This window comes from Drosophila pseudoobscura, chromosome X (genome assembly GCF_009870125.1).
Source record: "Drosophila pseudoobscura strain MV-25-SWS-2005 chromosome X, UCI_Dpse_MV25, whole genome shotgun sequence".
Taxonomy (NCBI): Eukaryota; Metazoa; Arthropoda; class Insecta; order Diptera; family Drosophilidae; genus Drosophila; species Drosophila pseudoobscura.
This window is the reverse complement of record NC_046683.1, coordinates 10,570,664-10,595,800: the sequence shown is the minus strand read 5'-3', so window position 1 is coordinate 10,595,800 and position 25,137 is coordinate 10,570,664. Positions and strand designations below refer to the sequence as shown.

General features: G+C 45.5%; 1 protein-coding gene across 3 annotated transcripts; it reads left to right on the top strand.

Annotated features, from left to right (window-relative positions):
- Nucleotides 1-1,775: 1,775 nt before the first annotated feature.
- Nucleotides 1,776-19,225, top strand: zld (zinc finger protein zelda). 3 transcript variants are annotated; one of them, XM_033382327.1, is made up of 3 exons: nucleotides 1,776-2,724; nucleotides 2,947-7,686; nucleotides 17,927-19,225. In XM_033382327.1, the coding sequence occupies exons 2-3, from the start codon at nucleotides 3,300-3,302 to the stop codon at nucleotides 18,025-18,027; spliced, it is 4,488 nt and encodes a 1,495-aa protein (XP_033238218.1). In that variant the 5' UTR covers nucleotides 1,776-2,724; nucleotides 2,947-3,299; the 3' UTR covers nucleotides 18,028-19,225. The 3 variants fall into 3 exon arrangements, with proteins under 3 accessions (XP_033238218.1, XP_033238217.1, XP_033238216.1); XM_033382326.1 differs by lacking the exon at nucleotides 17,927-19,225 and having other exon boundaries at nucleotides 1,777-2,607; nucleotides 2,947-9,870; XM_033382325.1 differs by lacking the exon at nucleotides 17,927-19,225 and having other exon boundaries at nucleotides 1,777-2,724; nucleotides 2,947-9,870.
- The last annotated feature ends 5,912 nt before the right edge of the window (nucleotides 19,226-25,137 follow it).

The window sequence follows — 25,137 nt, the reverse complement described above, 5'->3', positions numbered from 1 at the left end:
TTTTATATTTTCCTATCGTAATCTAGCAGGTCCCACTGTACTTTCGAGTTGTCAGCCGTTCTCGAATCCCGCACTCCTCTGCCACTATCTCTGACTCTTCGTCTTGGCTTTGCTCTTCGCTCTCCGTTTTCTTTATTGTTTTATTGTCAGTTTAGGGATTTGACAATTTGCTTGCTGATTTTTTATGACAATCATGTATGTAAATTTTCGGTCTGTCTTCTCTGTCTCTCTCCCCCTCTGTCCCGCTCACTCTTTAGTACTCCACTCAACTCTTCCTCAAGGCCTCGCTCACACACAGACACAGACACAACGTCGAATAAATGGGTATCTTTGTGTGTTGCCCGCCGCTTGCCGCTTGCCTCTTGCCTCTAGCCCCCTGTCCAGATTCATATCCACAAACACATCAACATCCACATCCACATCCCCGTGTCCGTTTGTACGAGTATCTGGGCTCCATTAGCTCTTCACATTTTCGTTTGCAAGATTTTTAAATACTTTTGGGCTGAATATCCCAGACCAGACCCAAATGCTAACATGAAAAAAAGCCAGAACCAAACGTACCCATGCCGAAACCCTTCCCGCAGCTATTTTTAGTTTGCTCTTTGTTGTCTTTCTTCGCTTTATTTTCGTATGCTGTGCATAATAAAAGTTGGGTTTATTAATTTTTTAAGCGTTGACAACTTTTACGAGACCTGTGACGCGGGCAATCGGCAACCCGTCCTCAACTCGAGTCCGAAACTAGGCTAGTAGTGTAAGCTCTGCTCTGGACTGGACTGGCCTGGACTGGACTGGGCCACTTAACGTTAGTGTGAGTCAATGGCTGACTAATGCGAAATGGTAAGTTTATTAATAGGTCTTGCCTTATCGGAACACGTTAATCATATGCATCGCCACTGTAGCACAGCTGTGTGCTTGTCACGTGGTTGAATTGGGCCTTTGAATACTGTGGGAACCATGCATAACCCTCATCTGAACGTCAATTAACTTGTTGAAAGCATTCAAAAGAAAGTCTTAGCCAATTGAAAGGTTCTTTAACTGAAACCATCAACATTAATCATCAACAACAGCAGTATGCCTGCTTAGTGCTGATGATATGCGAGGCATCCCAAACACCGATCTGCAATTCAAATATGTAACTGCTTAAAGTAATTAATAATTATTTCCAGCAGTACAGTCAACATTCATCGTCAGCAGTTGTTCAGCATTAATGCAGATATAAAGATACAACTATGCCGAACGCCGATCGCAAAGTTAACTAATTTGTTCAATTTATCCAAAAGCAAGTAATAGCCATTTGAATGGTTCCTCTAGCTTCCCCAGAAGCTGAGTTCCAATAGGTTGGTTGACCCAAACCCGAACGCAAACCCGGCTTGAGGTTATCCAGTAGAGTAGAGAATTTTCGTAAGTCTGCAACATCATTATTTCCATCAGCAGCACTGTCGCTTCCCCTTTATTTTTCCATATATTTTTTATACATATATATACAATAAATGATAAAAAAAAAAGCAAAATCAAACGCAAAAACACAATGCAAAAGCAGAGTCAAAGCAAAAACAAATGCAGCAAGCAGAGAAAGAGACAGAAGACACAGCGACGGTCATATAAAACTCGGCTTCGCTATATACATAGAGCGGCAACACGCACACACACACATACACAAGCACCGCCGGAGCAAATGTTGCTGGCGTCGCTGTCGTCGCTGCCGCCGTCGCTGCCCGAAACTCACCAAATGGAACGCAAAATTGAGTGCCGCTGGGCATGCGCAAAAGCTAGCAACATTTTGGTGTAGCCCGGCAACATCTAGCACTGTGGGCATGCTGCCGCCCCGAAACTCGTGAACGTGAATGAAAAATGCCTTGTTTTAACTTGGCCGGCACGTCGGCGTCGGTCATTTGTATTTTGTATTTGGACGCAGGGAGAAGGACACGGGAACAAGCGACGAAGCGTGCGAACGGAGTGGAGCGGCTATTTTAGCTTTTAGCGCCCTTTTTTGTTTCATTTTCTTACATACTAAACAAAAAAAAAAACCAAAATCCAAACGGCAAAATCAACCTCACAAATTTTTGGACAAAATTCTCGGCAAATTAAAGAAAAACTAAAACTCTATTTCGGACTTAAACCAAAACCAAAAACAAAGAACCTTAAAAAGTTTATAATAATTCCAAGTGTTTATATTGTGTTTGTAAACAATTTTTTTATGTTCATTTCCCCGAAAAGAATAATGACAAACCAAAAAGTGATCTTGTGGTAAATGTAATAAAGAGCGTCGTCGTCGTCGTGTCGTCGGAGATCGCAGAATCGGAGATCTCTCGCAGTCACTCGCCGCAGAAACCAGCCAAGAATCAGGCGAGCAAAAGAGGCAGCAGCGAAAGAGACGTCGCACTGAACACGCTCATTCTCTTGCACACAAAATACAAAATTCAAAATTTGCATAGCACAGTGAGGCGGCCGCACCGAGCAAAAGTTTGAAACCATTTTTTGTTGTTTCCTTCCGTTCATTTTTACCCGCACCCCATTCTGTTGATTTGTGTTAAGAAAGCAGCAGACAAGCAGTAGAAGAAGCAGAGGAGTATCACCAGCAGCAGGAGAGCATACAGGCGCATAAAAGTAAGCACAAACCCGAAAGAGGAGCCACATGGAGAAGCTGCACAGTTGAATTTCTTTTTTTTCGAGTGGTGTGAAAGAATCGGAAGCCAAGCTAAAAGAAAAAAACATTTTTCGAATGTAAAAACCAAAACTATAATTACATTTGTATTTTCTTAAGAATTTTCTCAAAAAAGTGCAAAAAAACGTGCAGAAAAAAGGAAAAGAGAACTCGAACCAAAATGAATGCAAAGAACAGTTAGATGATTGTCTGTCTGTGTATGTGTGTGTGCGATTGTTTTTCTTGTTTTTTTTTTGCTTAAAACAATTAATAATCGAATCAAATAATTTAATTATTTGCAGTTCCAAATACAACAAATGAAAACCAAAAATTAATTAAAACAAAAAATAACAAATAAAACGAACGGTAAAACAAAAAGCCAACGAAAAGCAACAAAAAAGAAAACAAAATCTAAAGAAGAGAAGGAGAAGGAAAAGAGGCGAGCGCGGATGCAAGCCTAGGCCCGATACGCACAAGAAGAAGCAGGAGTGTTAAAGCAGTTGGAAGGAAGCAGTTCAAGCAGCAGCACGCACCTCCAGGAAGAGCGGCCACATGAGCAGCACACGCAGCCGCAGCCCAAGCAGTAGAAGCAGCAGCAGACACAACAGCAACAGCACGAGCACGAGCGATACGCCGTTGACTTATGTAGCGGTACATGGCGAGCATAAAAAGTGAAATGCCGCCACTGCATGCGGCAGAGGCTCTGGCCTCAAGCAGTGCCACAGACAGCGGCGGCGGAGGAGGAGGAGGGACAGCAGTTGGCAGCGGCGGCAGTGGTGGTGCTGGGACAGGAGCAGCCGGCGGCGGTGTCAACAGTGCCCCGGCAACCCCAAATGCCACAATAAGCGCCGCAGCCGATTCCAGTGATAACCAGCCCGGCACACCGCAGCCACCCCAGCAGCAGCAGCCCCAGGGACAACAGCAGCAGCAACAGCAACCACAGCAGCAGCAACAAGCGCAGCAGCAGAGCATGGCCACGGATCCACAGGTAACGGGCATTACCCACCAGCCCTATGCCACACATCACATGTACTCCGCCAGTGGCCAGCCCCAACAGCAACAGCAGCAACAACAACAGCAGCAGCAACAGCTGTACGGCGGCCTATACGGCGGTGAAATGCAGCAGCAGAGCTACGCCAGCAGCTACATCAACAGCTACGAGCAGTTCTACCAGCAGCAACAGCAACAGCAGCAGCAGAGCAGCGACTACAGCTTTGGAAGTGGACTGGTGGGCGGCGGCGACTACGGCAAGCATGCGGCACAGAGCTCAGGGGTGCGGTACCATCCGTACCTGCAGACGCCAACATCGGCCCTACCCAGCGCCGCGGAGGAGGCGGTGAGTGCTCCCAGCGCCGTGAGCACCACCACATCGGCGATGAGTCCGCGCGTCGTCAGCAGCAGCAGTCCCACATCGACCTCCTCGCACCTCCAGCTGGGTGGACCACCCGGTTCCCCCAACGGAGCCGGCGGCGGAGGGGGCTGCAAGTTGCAGTGCAAGAAGTGCGGCATCCTCACCACCAACGAACAGGAGCTGCAGGAGCACATCGCCAACGTGCACGGCGAGTCGCCGTACGGGAGCAGCGGGTACGCCAGCTCGCCGTACATCAAGGAGGAGATGCCCACCCCTCAGCCACCGGGCGGATCCAATCCCGGAGAGCTGCTCGACCTCGACTCCCAGAAGATGGTCTACCACCAGCAGCTGCTTCAGCAGCAGCAGCAGCAGCAACAACAGCACCAGCACGAGGCTGTCGTCGCCGGCCTGCCTCTGTCGCTGCCCGATCCCCTCCACTCCATGCAGTCCATGCAGCAGCGCGCCCTCCACAGCTGGGAGCAGCCTCAGACGGGAGTGGGAGTCGAGGGACTGCCCCCCTACATGCAGCAGCAGCCGGGACTCGGCCTCGGCCTTGGCGTCGGTCTGGGCGTCGGCGTGGACAAGTCGCCGTACTACTCGCCCAAGCAGTCGCCCTACCACCAGGCGGGCGGAGGAGTCGGCGTCGGAGCTACCCTCATCAAGCAGGAGTACGGAGGACACGGGCTGATCAAGTCCGAGTACCCTGACTCGCAGCACTACGTGGACAAGTCATTCGATCCGACGGCTGGCAGCGGCGGAGGCGTCGATCTGTGTGCCAATGTGGCCACCAGTCCGGCCGAGTTCCCCAGCACAACGACGGGCGGACCGGGCCAGGATGGCGCCCCGCCAGCAGTGGCCGTGGGCCAGCAGGCCGCTTATCGCGGCTTCGAGCCACCCAGCTCTAGCTCCGTGCTGCCGGCCAACAGCCTTACGGCCAAGGCGGCCACCTGGAAGTCGAATGAGGCGCGCAGGCCCAAGACCTACAACTGCACGGCCTGCAACAAGTGGTTCACCAGCTCCGGACACCTGAAGCGCCACTACAACACGACGCTGCACAAGAACGCGGTCAAGTCGAGCGGCCAGCCAGATCCGGCCACGCTGCCCATCTCGGCGCACCATCATCCGTCGCGCGATCCCGTAACGAAGCCCAGTCGGCGCGGAAATGCCGCCGCCGCAGCTGCGGCCGCTGCTGCAGCTGCCGCGGCCGCTTCGGCGGTGCCGCAAGTGCAGCCACCACCGCCGGCCAACGTGCAACCACCGGAGCCGCCTAGAAGTCCGCCCGACTATGGCGGCGGAGGCGGGGTGGGAGCGGTGGGCGGCGCTGCCATGTCCCAGTACTCGGCCTCGCCATCGCCCACCACGCAGCAGCAGCACCACCAACACCAGCTCCAGCAGCAGCAGCAGGCCAACGGCAACGGGTATCCGGGCAACGGCGGCGCCAATGGCTACGGCTACGGCATGCAGCAACAAGTGCAATCCACGACAAACGCTTCACCACAGCACGCTTCCAGTCATCAGCAGCAGCAGCATCCGCATTCGCATTCGCAGCAGCATCTCCAACAGCAGCAGCAACAGCAGCAGCAGCAGCAGCAGCAGCAGCATAGCAGCAGCAACAACAACAACTCCGTTTTGAACGGTCACCCAAACGGGCTAGCAGGTCCCTCCGCCCCACTCAACACCAACAACAACAACATCACACAAATGCCGTCCTCCCAAATGAGGGGCCTGCTGAACGAAACAACAACAACCACCACCCCCAAAACCACCCCAACAACAACAGCCACAATGCCAATGGAAACGGAAGCAATGGCAGCTATAAAGATCGAACATCTGGAGGACAGCAATCACACCCACAACAGCCACAACAGTCGCAGCAGCAGCAGCAGCTTAATGGCCATGGAGGAGGAGCAGGATCAGGAGCGGGCAGTAGATCACCTACAGCAGCAGCAGCAGCAGCAGCAGCAGCAGCTGGAGCAGCAGGAACAGCAGCAGCAGGTCAGCTATCTGCTGGCATCGGCATCGGCGGCATCTCGTCCCTACAGCTCCAACAGCAACAGCAGCAGCAGCAACACTCCCAACACGGCGGTCAGCAGCAGCAGCAACACCAGCAGCATCAGCAGCAGCAACAGCAGACTCTCGCCCCTTACTATCTACCATCTTCAGCAGCAGCCGCCGCTGCGGCAGGAGCAGCAGCAGCAGCAGGCAATGGATTTCTCGCGCACCACCCCGCCGCCGCAGCCGCTGCCGCCTATGGGAATGGGCCAGCCGCAGCAGTCGCTGCTGCCGCCTATGGGAATGGACTACAACATGCTGGCTTTGGATATGCCCATGCCCATGCACATGCCCATGCCCAGCAGTATGCTGCAGTGCAGCAGCACCAGCACCACGCCGCTAGCTACTATCACCACCACCAGTATGGACACTATGCAGCAGCAGCCGCAGCAGCTGGTGCACCATTACCAGGCGCTGCTCCACCCCCACCACCAACATCAGCAGCAGCAGCAGCAGCAGTTGGAGGAGCATCGGCAGCAGCAGCAGGAGGAGGAACAACAACAGCAGCAGGAGGAGCATCATCACCAGCACCTGCAGCAGCAGCAGCATCAGCAGCAGGATCCGGGGGCACTAATCCTGCCGCAGGACAATATGCCACACAGCAGCAGTTCGCCGGGCACCAGCAGCTCTCCGCCGCCGCTGCAGCAGCAGCAGCAGCACACGCTCACCCACACCACCCTCACCATGCCCATGCCCATGCCGCCCACCATGCACATGCCCATCACCACCACAGCGCCGCAGCTGCAGCCGCTGCAGCTGCAGCCGCCGCCGCTGCACATCACCAGCACCATGCCCATGCCGCACACCATGCACATGCCCATCATGCCGCCGCCGCCGCCATGCTACCAGCAGCTGCAGCCGCTGGATCCCACAACGAGCTATCACACTATTATTGGTAGTTCCGGCGTCGAGTCTGGCTACACCACGAATGGGCATCCCCACCAGATCACGACCAGCGACGGCCAGGTCTTGCAGCTGATGCCCGCCTCCCTGTTTGCCCCCTATGCCCCGCTCTCGCCCTACTCGACGGTGGCGGCCCAGCGATCGCCACAGGAGGGGGACCTGCCGCCGGTGCACACCCTGACGACGGCCCTCCAGGCCCACGCCCAGGCACAGCAGGAGCAGGCGCACACGCCCACGCTTACGGTGCTCAGCACCCCCTACTCCCCCACGGTGAGCAGCTCGCGGGCCACGCCCGCTTTGGAGCTGGACATGGCCAGCCTGCTGCAGCAGCAACAGCAGCAGCAGGACTACGAGCTGGAGCAGTACCAGCATCAGATTCAGCAGCATCAGATCGACCAGCTCCAGCAGCACCATCACCACCAACAGATGGAGCAGCAGGCCCTGGAACAACAGCAACAGCATCAACAGCAGCAGCAGCAGCAGCAGCAGATCCAACTTGTGCAGGTGGAGCAGCAACAGCAACCGACGCAAACGGTGGCACAGTCGGTGCCCAAAAAGCGGAGAGCAACGGCCGCTGCCACACCATCCACGACGAAGCGGCGACGCAACAGCAGCGTGGGATCGACATCGCCGCACTCGACAACGCTGCCCTCGGGGCGGATCAAGTGTCTGGAGTGCGACAAGGAGTTCACCAAGAACTGCTACCTCACGCAGCACAACAAGAGCTTCCACTCCGGTGAGTACCCGTTCCGCTGCCAGAAGTGCGGCAAGCGCTTCCAGAGCGAGGACGTTTACACGACACACCTGGGCCGGCACCGTACCCAGGACAAGCCGCACAAGTGCGAGCTCTGTCCGAAGCAGTTCCATCACAAGACCGATCTGCGGCGCCACGTGGAGGCCATCCACACGGGGCTCAAGCAGCATATGTGCGACATTTGCGAGAAGGGCTTCTGTCGCAAGGATCACCTGCGCAAGCACCTCGAGACCCACAATCGACCCCGGGTTGTGGGCAAGAAATCTGCTGCCGCCGCAGCCGCAGCCGCCGCCGTTGTGGCAGCCGCTGCTGCTGCAGCAGCCTCGCAGTCGGAACAGCAGCAGCAACAGTTGGTGACTACTGTTGTATCCACCCTTCCTGCCTCTGCCCCGTCCATTAATCCCATTAAGGCGGCCTTTGCCCGCTCCCTGACGATGACGGCCGTGTCGTCGTTGTCGCCCAGGAGCACTCCCAACTCCAATCCCCATCTGAATCCCGGTCTCAGTCTTAATCTGAAGCGATCCATCGACGATGTGGCCGCCGACGATGACAGCCTGCTGGAGGACGATGAGGATGAGGAGGAGGGGGAGGAGGAGCTGCTGCTGGACGAGGCTGAGGAGGATCAGATGGTGGAGCAAATGGAGGCGCAGCAAATCCTGTTGGTCACAGCCGCCGCAGAGGACAGCCACCATCTGCTGATCAAAGACGAGTTTCCCGACGAGGAGTACGAGATGATTGAGAAAGATATTGAATTGTATTAATAGGGTCAGGGATCAAAGATCAGGGATCACGGATCAGGGACTAGGATCAGATCGGATTTGTGGGCTTATTAAGTTGTGAAATGCTCTGAGCCTTGTGGCAAAGAAAGAGAGACAGTTTGACCCGCACTGCAGTTGAGGGCCAGCCAAGTGATTGACATGAGCACTGCTTCCAAGTGGTACAGTGTCGAGTGATTTCCGCTCCGAGCAGTCCCATACAGCTGCACTGCAGTCCAAGCAAGCAGTCCACCGACCCACAGTTTGAGTGTCACTATACAATGTCATACTTAAACATGATTTTGTGCTTAAAATGTCATATAATTCGCGCATTGATTTAGTTTTCAAATTAAGAAAACATATTTTATTGCCTGGCAGGCAATAATTTGCTGTTTTTAAAAGTATTTTTTATTTTTGTAACTTTGATTTTGATCACCAAAGCCGCAGCATTTCAATGACTTGACTGCCACTCCTTAGGCTGTTCTCCCCCCAACAAATCCAACCCATTAAACACTCCAGAATTCCACAATTCATTCCTGTAATTAGAGATTGCCATATATATAGAGAAAAGTATCTCTCCAGAGAAAAGGTACGAAGAAAACGAAATGCAGAGAAAAGCAAGAGAATTCCTAATTGTTGTAGCAGCAAATTATTTAATTTTACTCGTATGTTAAATGTTGTATTATTATTTGTACTCTAATTACGCCCTATGCCCTATTTTAATTTGTAATTTTAAAAAACTTTTAATTTGTATGTGAAATGATAAACAAAAACAAACACCTCCAAGTATACCTCAGCAACACAGCAGCAAACACCGAAACGAAACGCTTATACCAACAGGGCGCCCCGCGTATATGTGTATATACTCCCAACCATATACATACATACATAGAATATATATAACTCTATATATATACATACCATATGTATAAAGCTTGGGATATTCGAATTGTACTTAATCTTAGAGCATATATATATGTATTTTTTTTCGAATAGTATTTTGTAATGATTGTTTTTTTTAATATGATTTCTCTTTTGAGAGACAGAGACAGAAACAGAGCGCGAGGACGAGAGCAGAGGAGTATAGAAAGAGAACCACAAATGCCATATACACGATATGTACACTAAAAAGCAGAAACTAAATGCCAATTGATATATATACTATATCTAGATACTAGACATACATATCCATGTGTATTTGTTAGCCTTAAAAACGCCAAATGCGATAAATCAGGGATATTATACCATATAGAGACACATACACACACACACACACACACACAAACAAACAAACACGCGTATATATATAGTATATATACATATATAAACCTATACATAAACCTATATATTTATTACGTTTAGTTGCCCCTAATTTATGTTCCACGAATAAATCCATTTGTAATTATTTAAACTTTTCATTTATTTTTAATTTCCCCCCACTCCCCACAAAAAACACTACGCATGCCCACATTCCTCATCCCCCCCCCCCCCTCATCCAACTGCTCGAAGATCTTGTTTATTATTATTATACAATTATTTTTTTTTTTAACCTAATTGTTAACCTACTTAACGCTTTCCCTTTTGGCACGCCTTCTAAGTATTTTTTTAAATGACAAATATAAACGAGACAAAAAAGAAACAAAAAAAGTGAAAATTACAAATTTTATGTTTTTATTATTTCCATATTTTTGGTGGCATTTTGATTTTCAGTTTTTTACACAGCCTTTGGAGTGGGCTTCCAGTGGGCCATGGGTCTGATTTCGAAAGGTTCAACACTAAGGATCAAATATCTTGACCAGACAGTGGTATCTCGTATCATTCTTACAAAGATCACATCGATTTTAGATTATTTTGGAGAAGCAAGTTATTTTGCCTGCCTTTTTTCCTGCCTCAACATACAGGTTTTTATTTTTCTTTACCTCTGCGGCTACTTTTATAATTCTTAAACCTCTACTAGGTCCTTTTTTGACTCTTTCTTTGTACCTAACTCTTTCTTTTATGCGGGTTTTCTGCTAGATTGTTTTACTAGTCAATTTTTACAATCATTCCTCATTGCATCTGTCCTGGAATTTCTTTTAAATATCAAATTAATAACATTTTTTATAGAATATTCCATACTAAATTCAAACGATTTTCGTAGAGTTTTGTTTTTCCATTCCCATACCTTTTCGAACTCTTAAGTTTTTTGTTGGCCAAGGACTAGGATATTTGTATGTGCATGTATACAGGATATGCCTACATCTATAGGATTATAATAGCCTTAAAAATGTCTTTTAGTTGGACTTTAGTTGAAAACTCTACCAGATCGTGCGGTAGTAGGTACATGTTATCGGTTAAGGCTGGACCCATTCCCTTCTCACGATTCAATTTTAAATAAATGTTTTTTTTTTAGCTCTTTTGTTTCTTAATTATTTTTGTAGAAATTCGTTGTTGTTGTGGTTTCAGTTTTGTGTATTCGGCTGCTAGTTCCAAAGAAATTACGTGCGTGTCTTTAATATCTCTTCTTCACTGCTGTTGCTTCTCTCTGTCTCTCTTTCTCTCTCTCTCCCTCTATGTATATATATATATCTGTGTGTCTCTCTATATCCCTGCTCTTTGTTGTTCTCCAGCTGAGGCTGAGAATCTCAGAAAACGGAAAAGTTCAGGCGGGTTTTTGTTTGCGGCACAATTTTTGGCGAAGAAAGAAGCGAAGGAAAGATGGCGAGAAGTGAGGAGGAAGAAAGACAAGACACGACAAGAAACATGTGTAGATACAAAGATACGGATATGTGTGTGTGCGTGTGTGCAGGAACTGGCTTCCCTTCCCTTCCCCGGTGTGCGATGTGCGCACATCCTTGAGGATGTGAGGGACAAAGGACTCTGCCGATCGCTGTGCTATCCTTGAAAACTGCTTGCCTTGCGTGAAAAAGCATTTCTATGGCCATAGCCAGGATTTCGCCGTTGCCGACGCTGAGCCTAGCAAAAACATCTCACGCACACATGTTGCACGTACGTATCTCAACTTCTTTGTGTTTCTCTCGGGCTGTGCCTCAGGGTGGCAAGGGGGGAGGGGGAATAGAAACGAAGACCATGCTGAGGGGCAAAGAAGCTGTGGAGGGTAGGAGCGGCCGAAGACGGCTAGCAACAGCAGAGCAAATTGTACGAAACACTCACACATGAAATAGACCACAGGCCACAGTGCGGGCCAGAAGTATACGACCCAAAAACCCAGCTATTCACAATGATTCAACCGATCTACAGCCAAATGCTTGCCAAGGAGAACTGGTTGTGGGCAGGAAACAAAGAGATGCTTCAAGGACCGAAACGAAACGAAACGTTCTCCTTAGAGACCTGTCCCCCAACCAGAGGCCATCGGGGGAGATCCTCCCCCAAAGGAGGTAGCAGCTACTAGGCGTTCATTGTACAGTTTGTTCTCCAGCACCACCCAATCTAATGCTGGCTGAACGCACTGTAGTTTGTGCTAGTGCCAAGTTGTATCTCGAAGATACACAATTGACGGAGCGACACGAAGCTGGCGTTGCGCATGTGCGGCAGCCACAGCAGCAGCGGCAGCAACAGCAGCAGCGGCGGCGTGGCGGCTATGTCATCATAACGCTGCTCTGTCCATCGTCTTTCTCTTCCTCTTCCTCTTATTCTCCTTTTGGTGTGCGTGTGTGTGCTGTGTGTGTGTGTGTGTATCTTCTACACTCGATTCTCGTTCGTGCGTTTTTCTTGGTTTTGTTTGTTGAACATAAAAACTGGTTTCCTGTACATATGCTCATCCAGCAACAAAACCATCTGTAATTTTAATTTTTCGGCAACGATGTTGCTCTCTCCGTCTGCCCCACACACACACACACACACTCTCCTTCTCTCTCGCTCTCGCGCTTCTCCTTTACTGCCTTCTATCTTCCTCTTTCCTCCACATTTCGTTTTCGTTTTCTTTTATTTTTTTTTTTCGGCAGAGATTTTGATCGGTTGTTGTCCAGGTAGAAATTGTCTACCTCTGTTTCGTATCCGTGCATCCGTGTGCGAGTGTGTGCCTGTGTGTATCTTGTAGATACCTTGAAAAGACAGTAGATCTCTTTCTCTCGCTCACACGCACACATCCAAGTGTGTAATCCTTGAAATGTGCTCTGGCTCTGGCTCTGGCTCTGCCTTTGTGCTGTTCTTTCTACTTCTCGTATTCCCTTTTCGGTTCTCTCATTCTGTTTCTCCTTCTACGCTAGTACATATATACAGCGTTAGCACTTACCATGATTCATAGTTATGCACAGATACAGATACAGCTACAGATGCAGCTACAGCTACAGCTACAGCTACAGATACAGCTACAGATACAGATACATACATATATAGCGGGATGGCTAGTGGTATGTACATACATACATATGTATCCGCTAAAGGAAAAAGAAAAAGAATCTTCCTTTGATTCAAGCAAAAGACGGAAAAAACTTCTCGCACAATAGTTTCTTTGCCTTGACAGGCTTTTGTGTCTTTGGGAGGGACAGTCAGGGAGGAGGAGATGATACGATGAGTGGAGGAAAGTGGAAAGACAAGAAGTGGGAAGTGAGAAGAGAGAAGAGTACAGGAGTAAAAGAGGAGCAGAGAGCAGAGGTAGAGTGGAACAAACCAAAGTTCTATCTCTCTCCTTTCATGCTATATGATCGATGTGCAAATTGTGGAATTATCTCTCCCCCCCCCCCCCCCCTCCCCTCCTTTGCCACACCAAAAGAACTTCCCCCTCTTCGGGTCTCCAGTTCCACAAACATGTGTTAAGACGAGATGGTCTGTCTCACTTCCCTGCTTTCCTCATTCTCATTGTCTTTCCTTCTGTGTTTTTGTGGTTTGTGTTTGCTCTCCGTCCGGGGATTTGCTTCGCATAACGGGTCTTTTTTATTTGACATTCTCAGGGCACCCCTTCCCCAGATCCCCAACAATCAGTATCTCCAACAAGCATCAAATGGTTCTGATATCAGAGTAAAAGATAGCCCAAATCCACTCCCAAATCCACCTTTAAATTCCTAAATAAACCCTTCCCTCTTCCTTTCCACTTCTTCCAGAATATAGACTTGGGATATTTTCCCATTTGACCTATTTTTAGAGATGCCTTTCAGGATTTCTTTCCCAACGATTTTTGTATCAGTTCGCAAAAGTTTTAATCGAAATTTATTCCACTTCCATTTGCTTTTTTTATGGTTTTCCTCATAAAGATGGGAATATAAATTATAGAAATTTTCGTTAACATCTTTGGTTACTTATCGAACCCTTGTGAACATTTTCCGAGCGTAGATTCCGACGAGTAGATGATGAAAAAGGTTAAATTAGAGCTGTCAAAAAAGGCACTGCCCGAATCACAGCTGAAAAATCCTTGACATCTTACACAAGAACTCAATCAAATTAGCTTCGAAAAAAAACAACAAAAAAAAAAAAGGAAAATGAAATAATTGAAATTAAGCAACCCCCTCGAAACCGCTGCTCCCCTACCCTTCCTCCCTCTCAGACAGACATCTGAGAGATATTGGGATGTGGGATTTTCATCTGCTTTCTTTCCCTTGAAAACTGTAAAATTTTCCTTGGTTTTTTCTTCTTCGTCTATTCATTTTCATTTGACTTTCGTTTGGCCCAAGAAATTTCTTTCCCATTACTTTCCCAGCGTGGCTGTCGCTGTTGCTTCTTCTTTTTTAATTACCAAACATTTGACAGCATCCTGAGATGCTTGTTGTGTTGCCCACAAGCACACACAAGCACACACACACACACACACACACACACACACAGATACATACAGATGCACTTACGTTCTGTTGTGGCTCTTCGATTAACCTTTTCTGCTGCCATTTTGGGCATATGTGTGTGTGTGTGTGTTTGAGCTCTGAACAGAATCAGAAACCGAATCAGAAAGAGCTAGAAGAAACCTACCCCCAGGGTTATGGCATTAGATATTTGATTTCCAACAAAAATTCAATGCCAAACAGCAATAGCAGCAACAACAACATGCCAGGACAGCATGGCGGTCGCAGCATCATCATCATCATCATCGTCTCGCTCATCATTATCCTGAGCATCTGCCGCCTCTGGCCAAGACTCTTTGTTTGAACCTCCTCAATGAGGCTTGCTTGGAAAATGGCCTCAAAAATAATCAGATGCTCGCCGATCGATGGCTAAGCAGTTTATGGATTCCACAAAAGAAGCCACCAAAAATATGATCAAGCAATAGAAATCTAGTGGGGGTTTTTTCAAAGAAGAGATACATATATGTATCAGAGAGCTCTCTGAGCCACCCATTAGTCTACTCGCATACAAATATTCGTCTAGAGATCTCTTTAAGTATTATCTTCACATAAAAGGATACATTTCTGTCATTATATGATCTGCAATTTTAGATAATGCTAATCTGGTTAATCCTTTTCAAGTACAATCTTGAATCTCAATCTACTTTCTGTACTTTTCTGTCACTCATCTACTTGCAACTTTTATGCTGTTTATCTTTCGATCTATGTGTAGTTTTTGTTCTACTCATCTTGTTATCCCATACATCTTGCATTTGCGGCACTTCACTGGCAATACTTCCGTATGGCAATAGGAAGCACGAAGGAAAAACCATTAAACCATAAACAATACAGTCAATTAGCTTTATAGATAGCCAGGTCGTACCTTACTTTAGCTATATATTCTACATATGAATAGATCTATTACACATCTTAAATGTTTTCTCTTGATATTTAGATCAATGTCTCTATCCCAATTTAAATCTGTCCATTGACCTGCTCTCGTGTGTGTATTCTTCAGATAGGGCAGATCTTCTTGCATCCAAGATCCATGCTCGGCTAATTGCAATTCCCTCTTCCTGTACTTGTGACATCTAAAGTCCTTTTTTATAGTCTCAAGGCCATCTTGGAATAATCGAATCTGCATTCGAATACAATTCAATTGCTCTTTAACTGTATTTCCCATAGAAAACAAAAGACTTAGGCCACGAACTTTGCACAAACCCACCGCAATCAAAGAGAGACAGAGGCAGAGAGAAGTGTCCAAGTTTGCGGCACTATATAAAATGATATATATCGTATATATATGTATGCAGCAGAAGGGGTGTACTGGGTGGGCGGGGCAGCAGCAGCAGCAGCAGCGGTATGGCAAAAACGAGGAGCGTCGTCGTCGTCGTCGTCAAATGGCGCACAGCTGCGTTGCTGGCCAGAAATTGTTGCTACATTTTGAAGCTTCACTTCATGTGTGTGTCCTAATTCCAATTCAACAGAAATTTTTGTCTCACAATCAGTTAAAAAAGAGAGAAAACAAAAACAACAAAAGTAACGAAAAAAATAAATCTTTTTGAGCCCCGCAAACGAACCGAAAACCAAGCCACGAACGAGTTTCAACAAAAATAGCAACAACATTAGGAAAGAAAGGCCTGCCTTTGTAGGAGGATCGAAGCATTAGATGCTCTTTCGATCTACGATCTACGATCTACCAAATACACTTTGTTCGGCAATGAAAGGGGCTTCACTGGGGCAAAGGACTATCCAAAGCCGGTGAAAATTCGAATACCGGTTTGAATAAGGAAACTGGATGAATTATGGAGAGAGAATTATGGCTGCTAGTGTACATTGATTCATGCAGAGGAGCATATTTATCAGGGACACCCACACGAACCTTTTTTTACGCGCTGATCCGAGGCAGAACCGACCGATGGGCGCTGCAGCATGACGCGCAACATGCAGATTGCTGAGGATCTTATGCTCCCCTTATGCGTGGCAAGCTGCTCGGCAAATTGGGGATTGCCCCGTTTTGGCACGAGGGTAGGGTATCCAAAATAAAGTTTAGGCAAAACTTTTTTTTCGGAGCATTAGTTGTTGTTATTGCTGTCGGCGCCTTATCCGATTTTGTGCGCTGCTTGTTGTTGATTTGTTGTTGTTGTTGTATCTTTGTATTTGTTGTATTTTTTATGACGAGTTTCCGCTAATTGCTGATGCGCTGCAGATTAACTGAAGCCCAGAGATCCAGCAGCAACCAAGATGGATGGCTGGGCAGGATAGAGAGGATAGAGCGAGCGAGGAGGAGTAGAAGCAGGGGCCATGGCAGTGGTCGGGGTCGGGGCCGGGGCATGATCCAAAAACGTAACACGAAGACCCCAATGGACAGATAGAGGGAGGGACAGAAGAAACAGAGCAGCAGGGGAACACCAAATTAAAAGAACTAGATTCGCTTTAATTATAAGAATATCAAATGGTTGAGGGGTGGCAGGGGGCAGGGGGCAGGGGCTAGAGCGATTAAGAAAAACGAAGAATTTTCCATTTCATTCCATAATTTCACACGCCCGACTTAAGTTCTTCATCTCTCTCACTCTCTCACTCTCTACACTCCTTCTCTCTGTCTCTCTCTCTCTCTCTCGTTCTAATTGGCTATATCTTTCTCTTATAATGATATTATTGATCATCTGTTTTAGGCTTCATGCACTGCACTTAGATGCACTGCCAAAAGAAAGGATTTTAAGTATCTGGAAATTATTATTGCTATAATTTACATACTTTTTCATAGCATCGACCTCACATTCACTCGTTTCGAATAAATACTAGAAAACCCCACTCTTATTCAGGATAAACTCTGAAATAAATATATAAACCTTCTGTTGTTTATTCCTCCAAGCGAGGAATTTCTTCTTTTTAACATTTTCCCCGTTAAAAGATTCTCCCTTAATCTTTAATTTTCCATTTATTTCTCTCAGTGTACAATCTAAGCCGCAGCCTGACACACAGACACACACACACTCAAAAGTAGAAGAAAAAAAAGATATTCGAACCGATATTAGAAGAGGGAAAAAATTAAGGCGTTCCCCCCGTGGTTGTTGTAGATTGTGGCCCACAGAAAAGAAACCAACAAAAAAAATACAAAAAAGACAGCAAACAACAAAACGAAGAAGAATTATACGAATTATAAGAATTACGCTGAAACTGAAGAGGAGAGGGGAAGAGGGAAAGGTAGAGGGAGAGGGAGAGACATCTTAGATATCAGATTATAGAGCTCTCTGAGATTTCTCTGAGGGGGGGAGGGGGGGGGGACCTTGTGTGCATATAAGCATAATGAGTTATAATTGGATTAAAGATTTATTGGATTTGATTTGCTGTTTGATTTCTTTATATCAACTTTTACATTGAAACTGAAAGCCGAAACCAGCTGAAAACAGCTGCAAATACAGATATAGATACTTATACACTCTCTATACCGATGTGGATACAGATAAAGATACAGATACATGTAGATACTCTTACTGATCCGAGCCGTCTCATGTCATCATCTGTCCAGCCCCCAGCGACATTGACTAATTGGCCAACACAGCTTTTGGGTCTGGGACTGGATTCGGTGTGGGATCGGGGGGGATTGGGGGATCGGGGATCTGTTCCAGCTAACATTTGCATTAATCTTTGACAACCACCCCCACTGGCCGTCCATTCTAACCAATACTTTTTGCTTCTTTTTCGTTGCAGCACCCAGAAGGCAAACCATGGCCCATCATGGCTCCTGGCCAGCGGCGACTCGAAGGCCAACCAATGCCCAGCAGAGACGGAACAAAATTTATGCGAATTGAAACATTTCGGACACACACCGTCAGATCGGGGCTATATCGAACGATATATATATAGTATAACAATCTCCCCTCCACGAATAACTGTTTAGACCCGACCCCAGCCACCCAACAGCATCATGTTTAGCATCATATTTAGCAACATCCTTAGCAACATCCCCAACACACCCACACACACACACACCACTCGGAAAGTCTACTCAAAGCGTAAATGTTTTTGGTTTTAGGCTAAAGATTTTAGTTGATAAAATGGTTAAGTGCAATCGGTATACAATTTCTTTTATAAAAGTTGGGGCAAACAATGTTGAATTTTCACTAAACAAATGAAAGTAGATCCCCATCCCCACATACCACACTAGAACACACACACAAGCAGACAGACCTATTGCACAGAACACCCGCTCAATTATGTTGTATTGTATGTGTATGTGTACTGAAACAGGTATATTCGTAATTTTAGTCACTTTTTAGTCACCTCTTGGAAACACTTGCCAAAGCAGAACGCACAGAAAATGGAAAATGGAAAAACTAACTACAAAAATAAGAAACACTGAGGAAGAAAGCAAATGTCATTTCATTGAGCTGTATATAGGCGCATATAAGATGCGATTTAGAACGGTAACGAATGAAGAGGGCAGCAGCAGCATCGGCAGCAGAAGATTGTCTCCTATATCAACATTGTGCATATCATTTATTGGGCAAAAAAAAAACTGAGTAAAACTAAAAAAACAATAATTAAACTTAAATAGCAAAAGGATAAGCAGTAGCAGGAGCAATAATTTTAGTTGAAATTGAATTGTTTTTCTTGTGCCAAAATGCATTTCATCCGTCAAATGGGAGTGTTCACTGTGTGCAATATACATATAACGAACCAGTCAAATACTAAACCTTTTTTTTAATGAATTATTAAATGTAAGCAATGCTTAAAAACAAAAAAACAATTACCTCAAAAACAGGAGACGAAGACAGGCTCAAGACGTAATAGAAATCTACCTCGTTAGAAATAAATGAAACAAAAAACGAAAAGCTAAATACAACAACAACAAAAAAAACAAATCAGCAAAGGAAAATATTCCGTTCGATTCTTCTTCCAAAAAAAAACAAAGAAAAAACTAAAAACAAAAAACGAAAATCGCAAGCAAATCGAAGCAAAATGTCAACTAATTATACGTAAAATTCAAAACTAAAACAAATAACTTTAAATATATAATTGTTTATAATTGTATACACACAAACATATATACATACATATATATATATATATATATAAATTATACTTCTAGGCTTAATGTGCGCCCACTCCCTCGTCAGATCTCGCTCGGCCACCCCTTCCCCCCATCCCGGCGGTTGTCATCGGTTTAAATTTGAATCTTTACAGTTTTTGGCCATCTACGATAATTTTGTTTCTCATATGACAACCCCAAAAACCCCAAAGGAAAAACCCACAACGGGGGGCGGTGACCGAGTGTCTGAGCAGAGGAGGGGCAAGGCGGAGTTGTACCCTGAAACCCCCGAGCATCCCCCCAAAAAAACTATCTCAACAACGAAAACTAATTGAGAATTACATTAAGCACAAAGAACACAGAAAATCAGAAGGAAAACCATAACAAGTGATTGCGATAGCCTTGCAAATGAAGATCATCCGAGAAGCCTAGAAATCTGCATTTGTCTGCTCTTCAAGATCTGTAGAGATATCGAAGGAATACTATAGGTACATATGTACATCCATCCACTTTGAATCCATTCGACATACGAGTATGTATGAGTATTCCCAAGAACAAAAACTTCCTGCATTTCCCATTTTCAGACACTTCCACGTGGACTATCTATGGCCCACAAACTATCGATGAATCTGCAAGGATATCAAATTGTTTCGGCTCTCGCCCGAAACCAGAACTTCCTTCCTCCTTTCCGTTGATCTTCCAAATTTTTGTTCGTTTCGTTTACGTTTAGGTTTTATACATAAATATATATAAAGGTTTTTTTCTTAGAGCAGAACGTCTAAGCAATATACGCGTGTGGCAGGCAACTCTTTGGTTCCGATTGCAGCAATTTCTTGAAAATAAAAGTGAAAAATGGTAAACATATTTGAATTATGTAGCAACTACATGTTAAATTTTAGCAATTAATTATTAAATAAAACGAAACGAAACGAAATGAAATGAAAGCCCCGAAATGCATTCACAAAAAATGAAAACATAATCGCATATACCTAAAGGGTATATATGCAGATGATCTGAAACATATATGTTATGCACGAAAAGAAAAGTTGAAAAATTTCAAAGCAAGTCGAACAATTTTGATAATTGAAAGAAACTACCGGGGAATAGCTCCATGCATTCCCTGGAGGAGAAAAGCAAAAAGAATGAAAAAAGATAAGAGCCAAAATGGATACAATAAATTGACAAGGAATCGTGTACCTTTCTCTCTCCATCCAATACCAATACCACAATCAATGCCATGCCACTGAGAACCAAGAGAAAATCTATGAACTATACTCGTATTTGGTGTAATTCTCTGGGCATTCTCTGCATACTCGTAGCACCAACAATCAGAGCGATTTTATGGGGAGTAGTCCCCAATATATTCCCAGTATTCCTTAAAAATTCCACCTGAACGTAAGCCCAAAAATCTATAAACTATACGAGTATATCTGAGAATTTATGTACAAGAATCAAGGCGGAGAATAAAGTTGTCTCCTTTGCTTATAGAAACCTAGATATATGGTATCTACACACTGTACCCCCTCGACTATATACACAAACCACAAAAGGAGAAAACCATATTGTCATACAGAAATATTCAGGAACAAAAGACAGGGCACATGACAGAACGAAAAAAAGATGAATTTTTTTTGGAACCGAAATAAAGAATGTAAACTACACTCTGGAATTGTGTTTTTATTGTAGCACGGATTTAGGCAGGGAATATATGTAGATGTGGGTGGCATATATACGCTCCTATATACATATATATGTATATCCTTTAACAACCATCTCTTTACAGCATCTGCATCTACCGAAGAAGAGATGCCAGCAAGGCGAGGCGAGGCGAGGCCAGCCCCTGCTCTTGCTCCTCTCTTCCAAAGCATAATTACACATAATGATGATGATAATGTTGAACTTGAAACTTGATTTTTCTTTTGATGATGCAACACGGACACCAGCACACCCTCCCACTCAGACATACAGACACATGCAGACGCAGACACAGACAGAGACACAGACAGAGACAGAGAGATACACGCACTTCAGAACCCAGCAGGCAGCAGGCAGCGGGCAACAGGGATGGGGCCCAGGCGCAATCACGCAGACCGTGTCCAATTAAAAGGCGCCGTACATCATTTCGAATGCAGCCAGGGCCGAAATCAAGAAAATCTACAGGTGGTGGCGACGATGACGACGACGACGACGGCCAGACGATGGGCACACCACACGGAGTTTCCTGTGCTCGGCAAAACGCACTCAAATCGAATCGAACAGCAAAGAGCCAGGAACGGGAAGCGAGTAGAGAACAAGGGAAAAGTGGGCGAGTCGAGGCACTTGTACTTGCATTTGGAGTTGCAGTTGCAGTGGTTGTTGTTGCCGATTGAAAATCAGGTTGCGAGAACCATGCACCATGGTTTATGCGTAAAACAATGCGTAATACTCGTATCATGAATGCAAGGAGAAACGTTTCTGTAAGCAAAAGGTCTTGGGCCTGGGCGGAGGTAGAACCTTACTGGAAAGAATAGAACACAGCACATACAAATAAAAAGTAAAAATACATAGAGTATAACATATAATACTAGAGCGTTTGAGTCGACGCCCTCGAAGCCCTAATTCGAATAATAATAATCATGAACCTATGGCTAATACATGTTGAAACATATGTATTTGATGAATGAATCTGCATAATATGTATGGATATCATTGAGATATATTCTCTGACTCCACTCTTCAGTTCATGATCACGATTTAGGTGCCGCATAAACGCTGAGAGCTCAAGGACGGCTGAGAGAGCAGAAGTTTTCCCATTTTCACGTCCCTCAGTGTTGTCCGTATGTCGAATTGTGGTAATTTATTGTTGCATGCCACGTTAATGAGTGCGTCCTGTGTGTGTTTGTGTGTGTGTGTGGAACAATGAGGCACAGACAGAAGGAGACAGATAGAGAGAGAGAGGGAAATGGAAATGGAAAGAAGGAGAATAAGAAAACGAGATTTTGTTGCACACACAGACACGCACACACAAACACACCTTTCTTCAGTTAATCCAGTGGAAAATCAGGAAAAATAATGGCATCGCAGGTAGAAAAGACAAAACAACAGAGATCTATCTGAAAACCTATCCATGTTCATGTCCTGCTGTCCCACCGTCCCAACTGTCCTGCTGTTGTCTGGTGTCCATTGTCCAAATGTTGTTTCCCCGATCCGTGATCATGTGATCCGTGTGCTTGTGCGTGTGCGTGTGCGTGTCTATCGCTGTGTGGGGGTGTGTGCGGGCGGCCTTTTGATTGAACAATCCCATTTGGTTGCATTCGATGCAGTGCCGAGGAGTGAAGCAGAAAGACCAACAGGCCCTGCTCAAGGGTATCAATGTTGGGGCGGGTCATGATCACGAGATCGCAGTGAAAGTTGTTTTCAGTTTCTGAGCCCCCTCTGCCCCCATCCATCAGGAGACTTCCCTCCTGCTGCTGCTGCTGCTGTTCCTCCTTCCCCATTGCCCGCCTCCAGCCTGTGGGCTAAATTTAAAACCTTTTAAAGCGCTTTTCTCTGTTAGCAGCGCCTAAAAGCGGCTTACACTTACGCTAGGCACACACACCTACACACATGGATAAATCTGGACGCAGACACACATACACACACACACGCGGGGTTGTGGGGGCGGAAGGACAGGACACTGTTGATGGCTGGGCAAACAAAAGGATGAGAAATTTGTGTTGTTGTTTTACACCCAGCATTCGATGGGGTTGATGGGGTACACTCGTTAGATGGTGTTTCATAGAGGAAATTAAACTATTTCCATTGAAGACTTATGCGATAGACCATAATACTCAAATGGTAGGCTGGTAAAATGGTAAGTACTGTTCTTACCCAATGGAAACATTATCATTGCCGTCAAGGAATATAGTTTTTATAGTGGTTCTTGAATATAAAGGCTCTCAAATGATCTAAGATGCCACAGATCCCCCCTACGCCCCACTGCCACCTCTTCCAATTCCTTCAAAGGAAAATCGAATCAGAGGTACACGCCATAGTCGCTCCAGTTTTTCCCAGTTTTCACACTTGCTTTTTTTGGGGGGTGTATATATTATTTTTTTTGCATACTGAATGGCGAATGCCCTGGAGAGAAGTTTCCTGTTCAATCGGCCATCCCCCAAAAGGGCGGGATACACATACATACATATAATCACATAACTTTCCATTCTGTATGTGTGTGTGTGCAAGTGTATTTGTATTTTAGAATGTGACAATTGGTTGTCCCCCACCCCCCTCTGAAAATTGTGTGTGTGTACATATGTATATGAGAACTACTTAAAGTAAATTACAAAATAGGGAACGCAGGAGGTACATAGAAGATAGCGGACTTGAGGAGTGCTCTACTAAGATCTACGCGTATATACATTAAGATCTGGTGTTGCTGTGATATTAAATTTGTGTATAATGGCGAAACGAAGGATTTGGCACGTGGCTTCCAAAGAATGGACATAGCAAAATCATCTCGGGATTGAATCTATCCATAGAAAATAGCCCACCACCCCAAACCATCCCACTATTCCTTGGTCAAAAGCGGCTGCTTCCGCTTTTGAATAAAACGCATTTCTCAAAAGTGCCCATGTGTGTGTGTGTGTGTATGAATAATGTAAATATATTTACATACATACGCATATAAGAGCAGAGCCGAGTGCGTACGCGTGTGTGTGAGTATGCTTATGCGCTGTCATTGTGGACGTTTTTTGGGCAGTTGGGCAAACACTTTTCACCCACACAGCCTCCTCCTCCACATCCTTTGCAGATCCAATATTGAAACTTTCAACTATACAAAAGCCAGCACATATGTATGTACATACATACGCACACAAATACACGCATACGCATACCATTTAAATATTCCCTCTTTCACTTTTTCTGGTCCTGGCCCTGACCGTGGCCTGCCTCATGGCCGAAGCGATAAAAAAGCTTAGGCTTATGCTTTCTGCACATTTTGAAGCTCAGCCATACATACATAGGCACCACCCCAACCCCCTCACCACTAGCCAAACAATGCCTAGAGCTGAAAGCATGCGTAATTCAGTGATGTGAAGGGGGTAGCAGGGTAGCAGCAGCAGCAGCCGCAGCAGGATGGAAGAACACACATGTGGCCCCACCATACCACCCAGAGAAACGCAGAGTAGAGCCCCAACCAACCACTTGTCCATATGTGGGGGGGGGGCGCTGCTGTCCAGCAAAGAAATTTCGTTTTGATTTTGCATGGACTTTTCAAATTTTATGCGCCATTTGAAATATAACGCACGTGTGTGTGTGTGCTCGTGTATTTGCTTGTGCAAAAATGAAATACCCAAAGCTGAAGAGGGGGTTCCGCCTAACCACCAAATAGGGATTTAGGATTTATTTGAATTTAATGAAAAAACAATAAAAAATTTAAGGTTATTTGCTAAAATTAAATGTATTGTAGAGTTTCTAATGGCTTTCATTACCCAATGGAGCATGATAATCTATTTCAAACATTTTTCATTAATTTTTTACCGTTTCAGCAAAGAGAAATCTGCGGTTAGAAAAAAGTATATTTTTCAAATTCAAATTCAAATTAATACGCGCTCATGTCAAAACGGACCTGCCAACCTTGTTGAAAAGGCAGATTTGGCGCTATACCGCGTTGCCAACCATACAAATATGATACATGTTTGAACTCTTTCGCTAAAACATTTTTTTAGACAAGATCCAATAATAGCAAGTATTTAGAGTAAGCCAGTTAAGTACACAATTTATTCACAAATCGTATAAAATTATGTGGGCATGGCAAAATTTTCTATCTAGCAGTAATATTCCACGGAATATCAAAAACGAGGAATATGTAAAATAGAACTTGAATTCGTTAGTATATTTACGGTATATTTGGTAAATGAGATGGTAT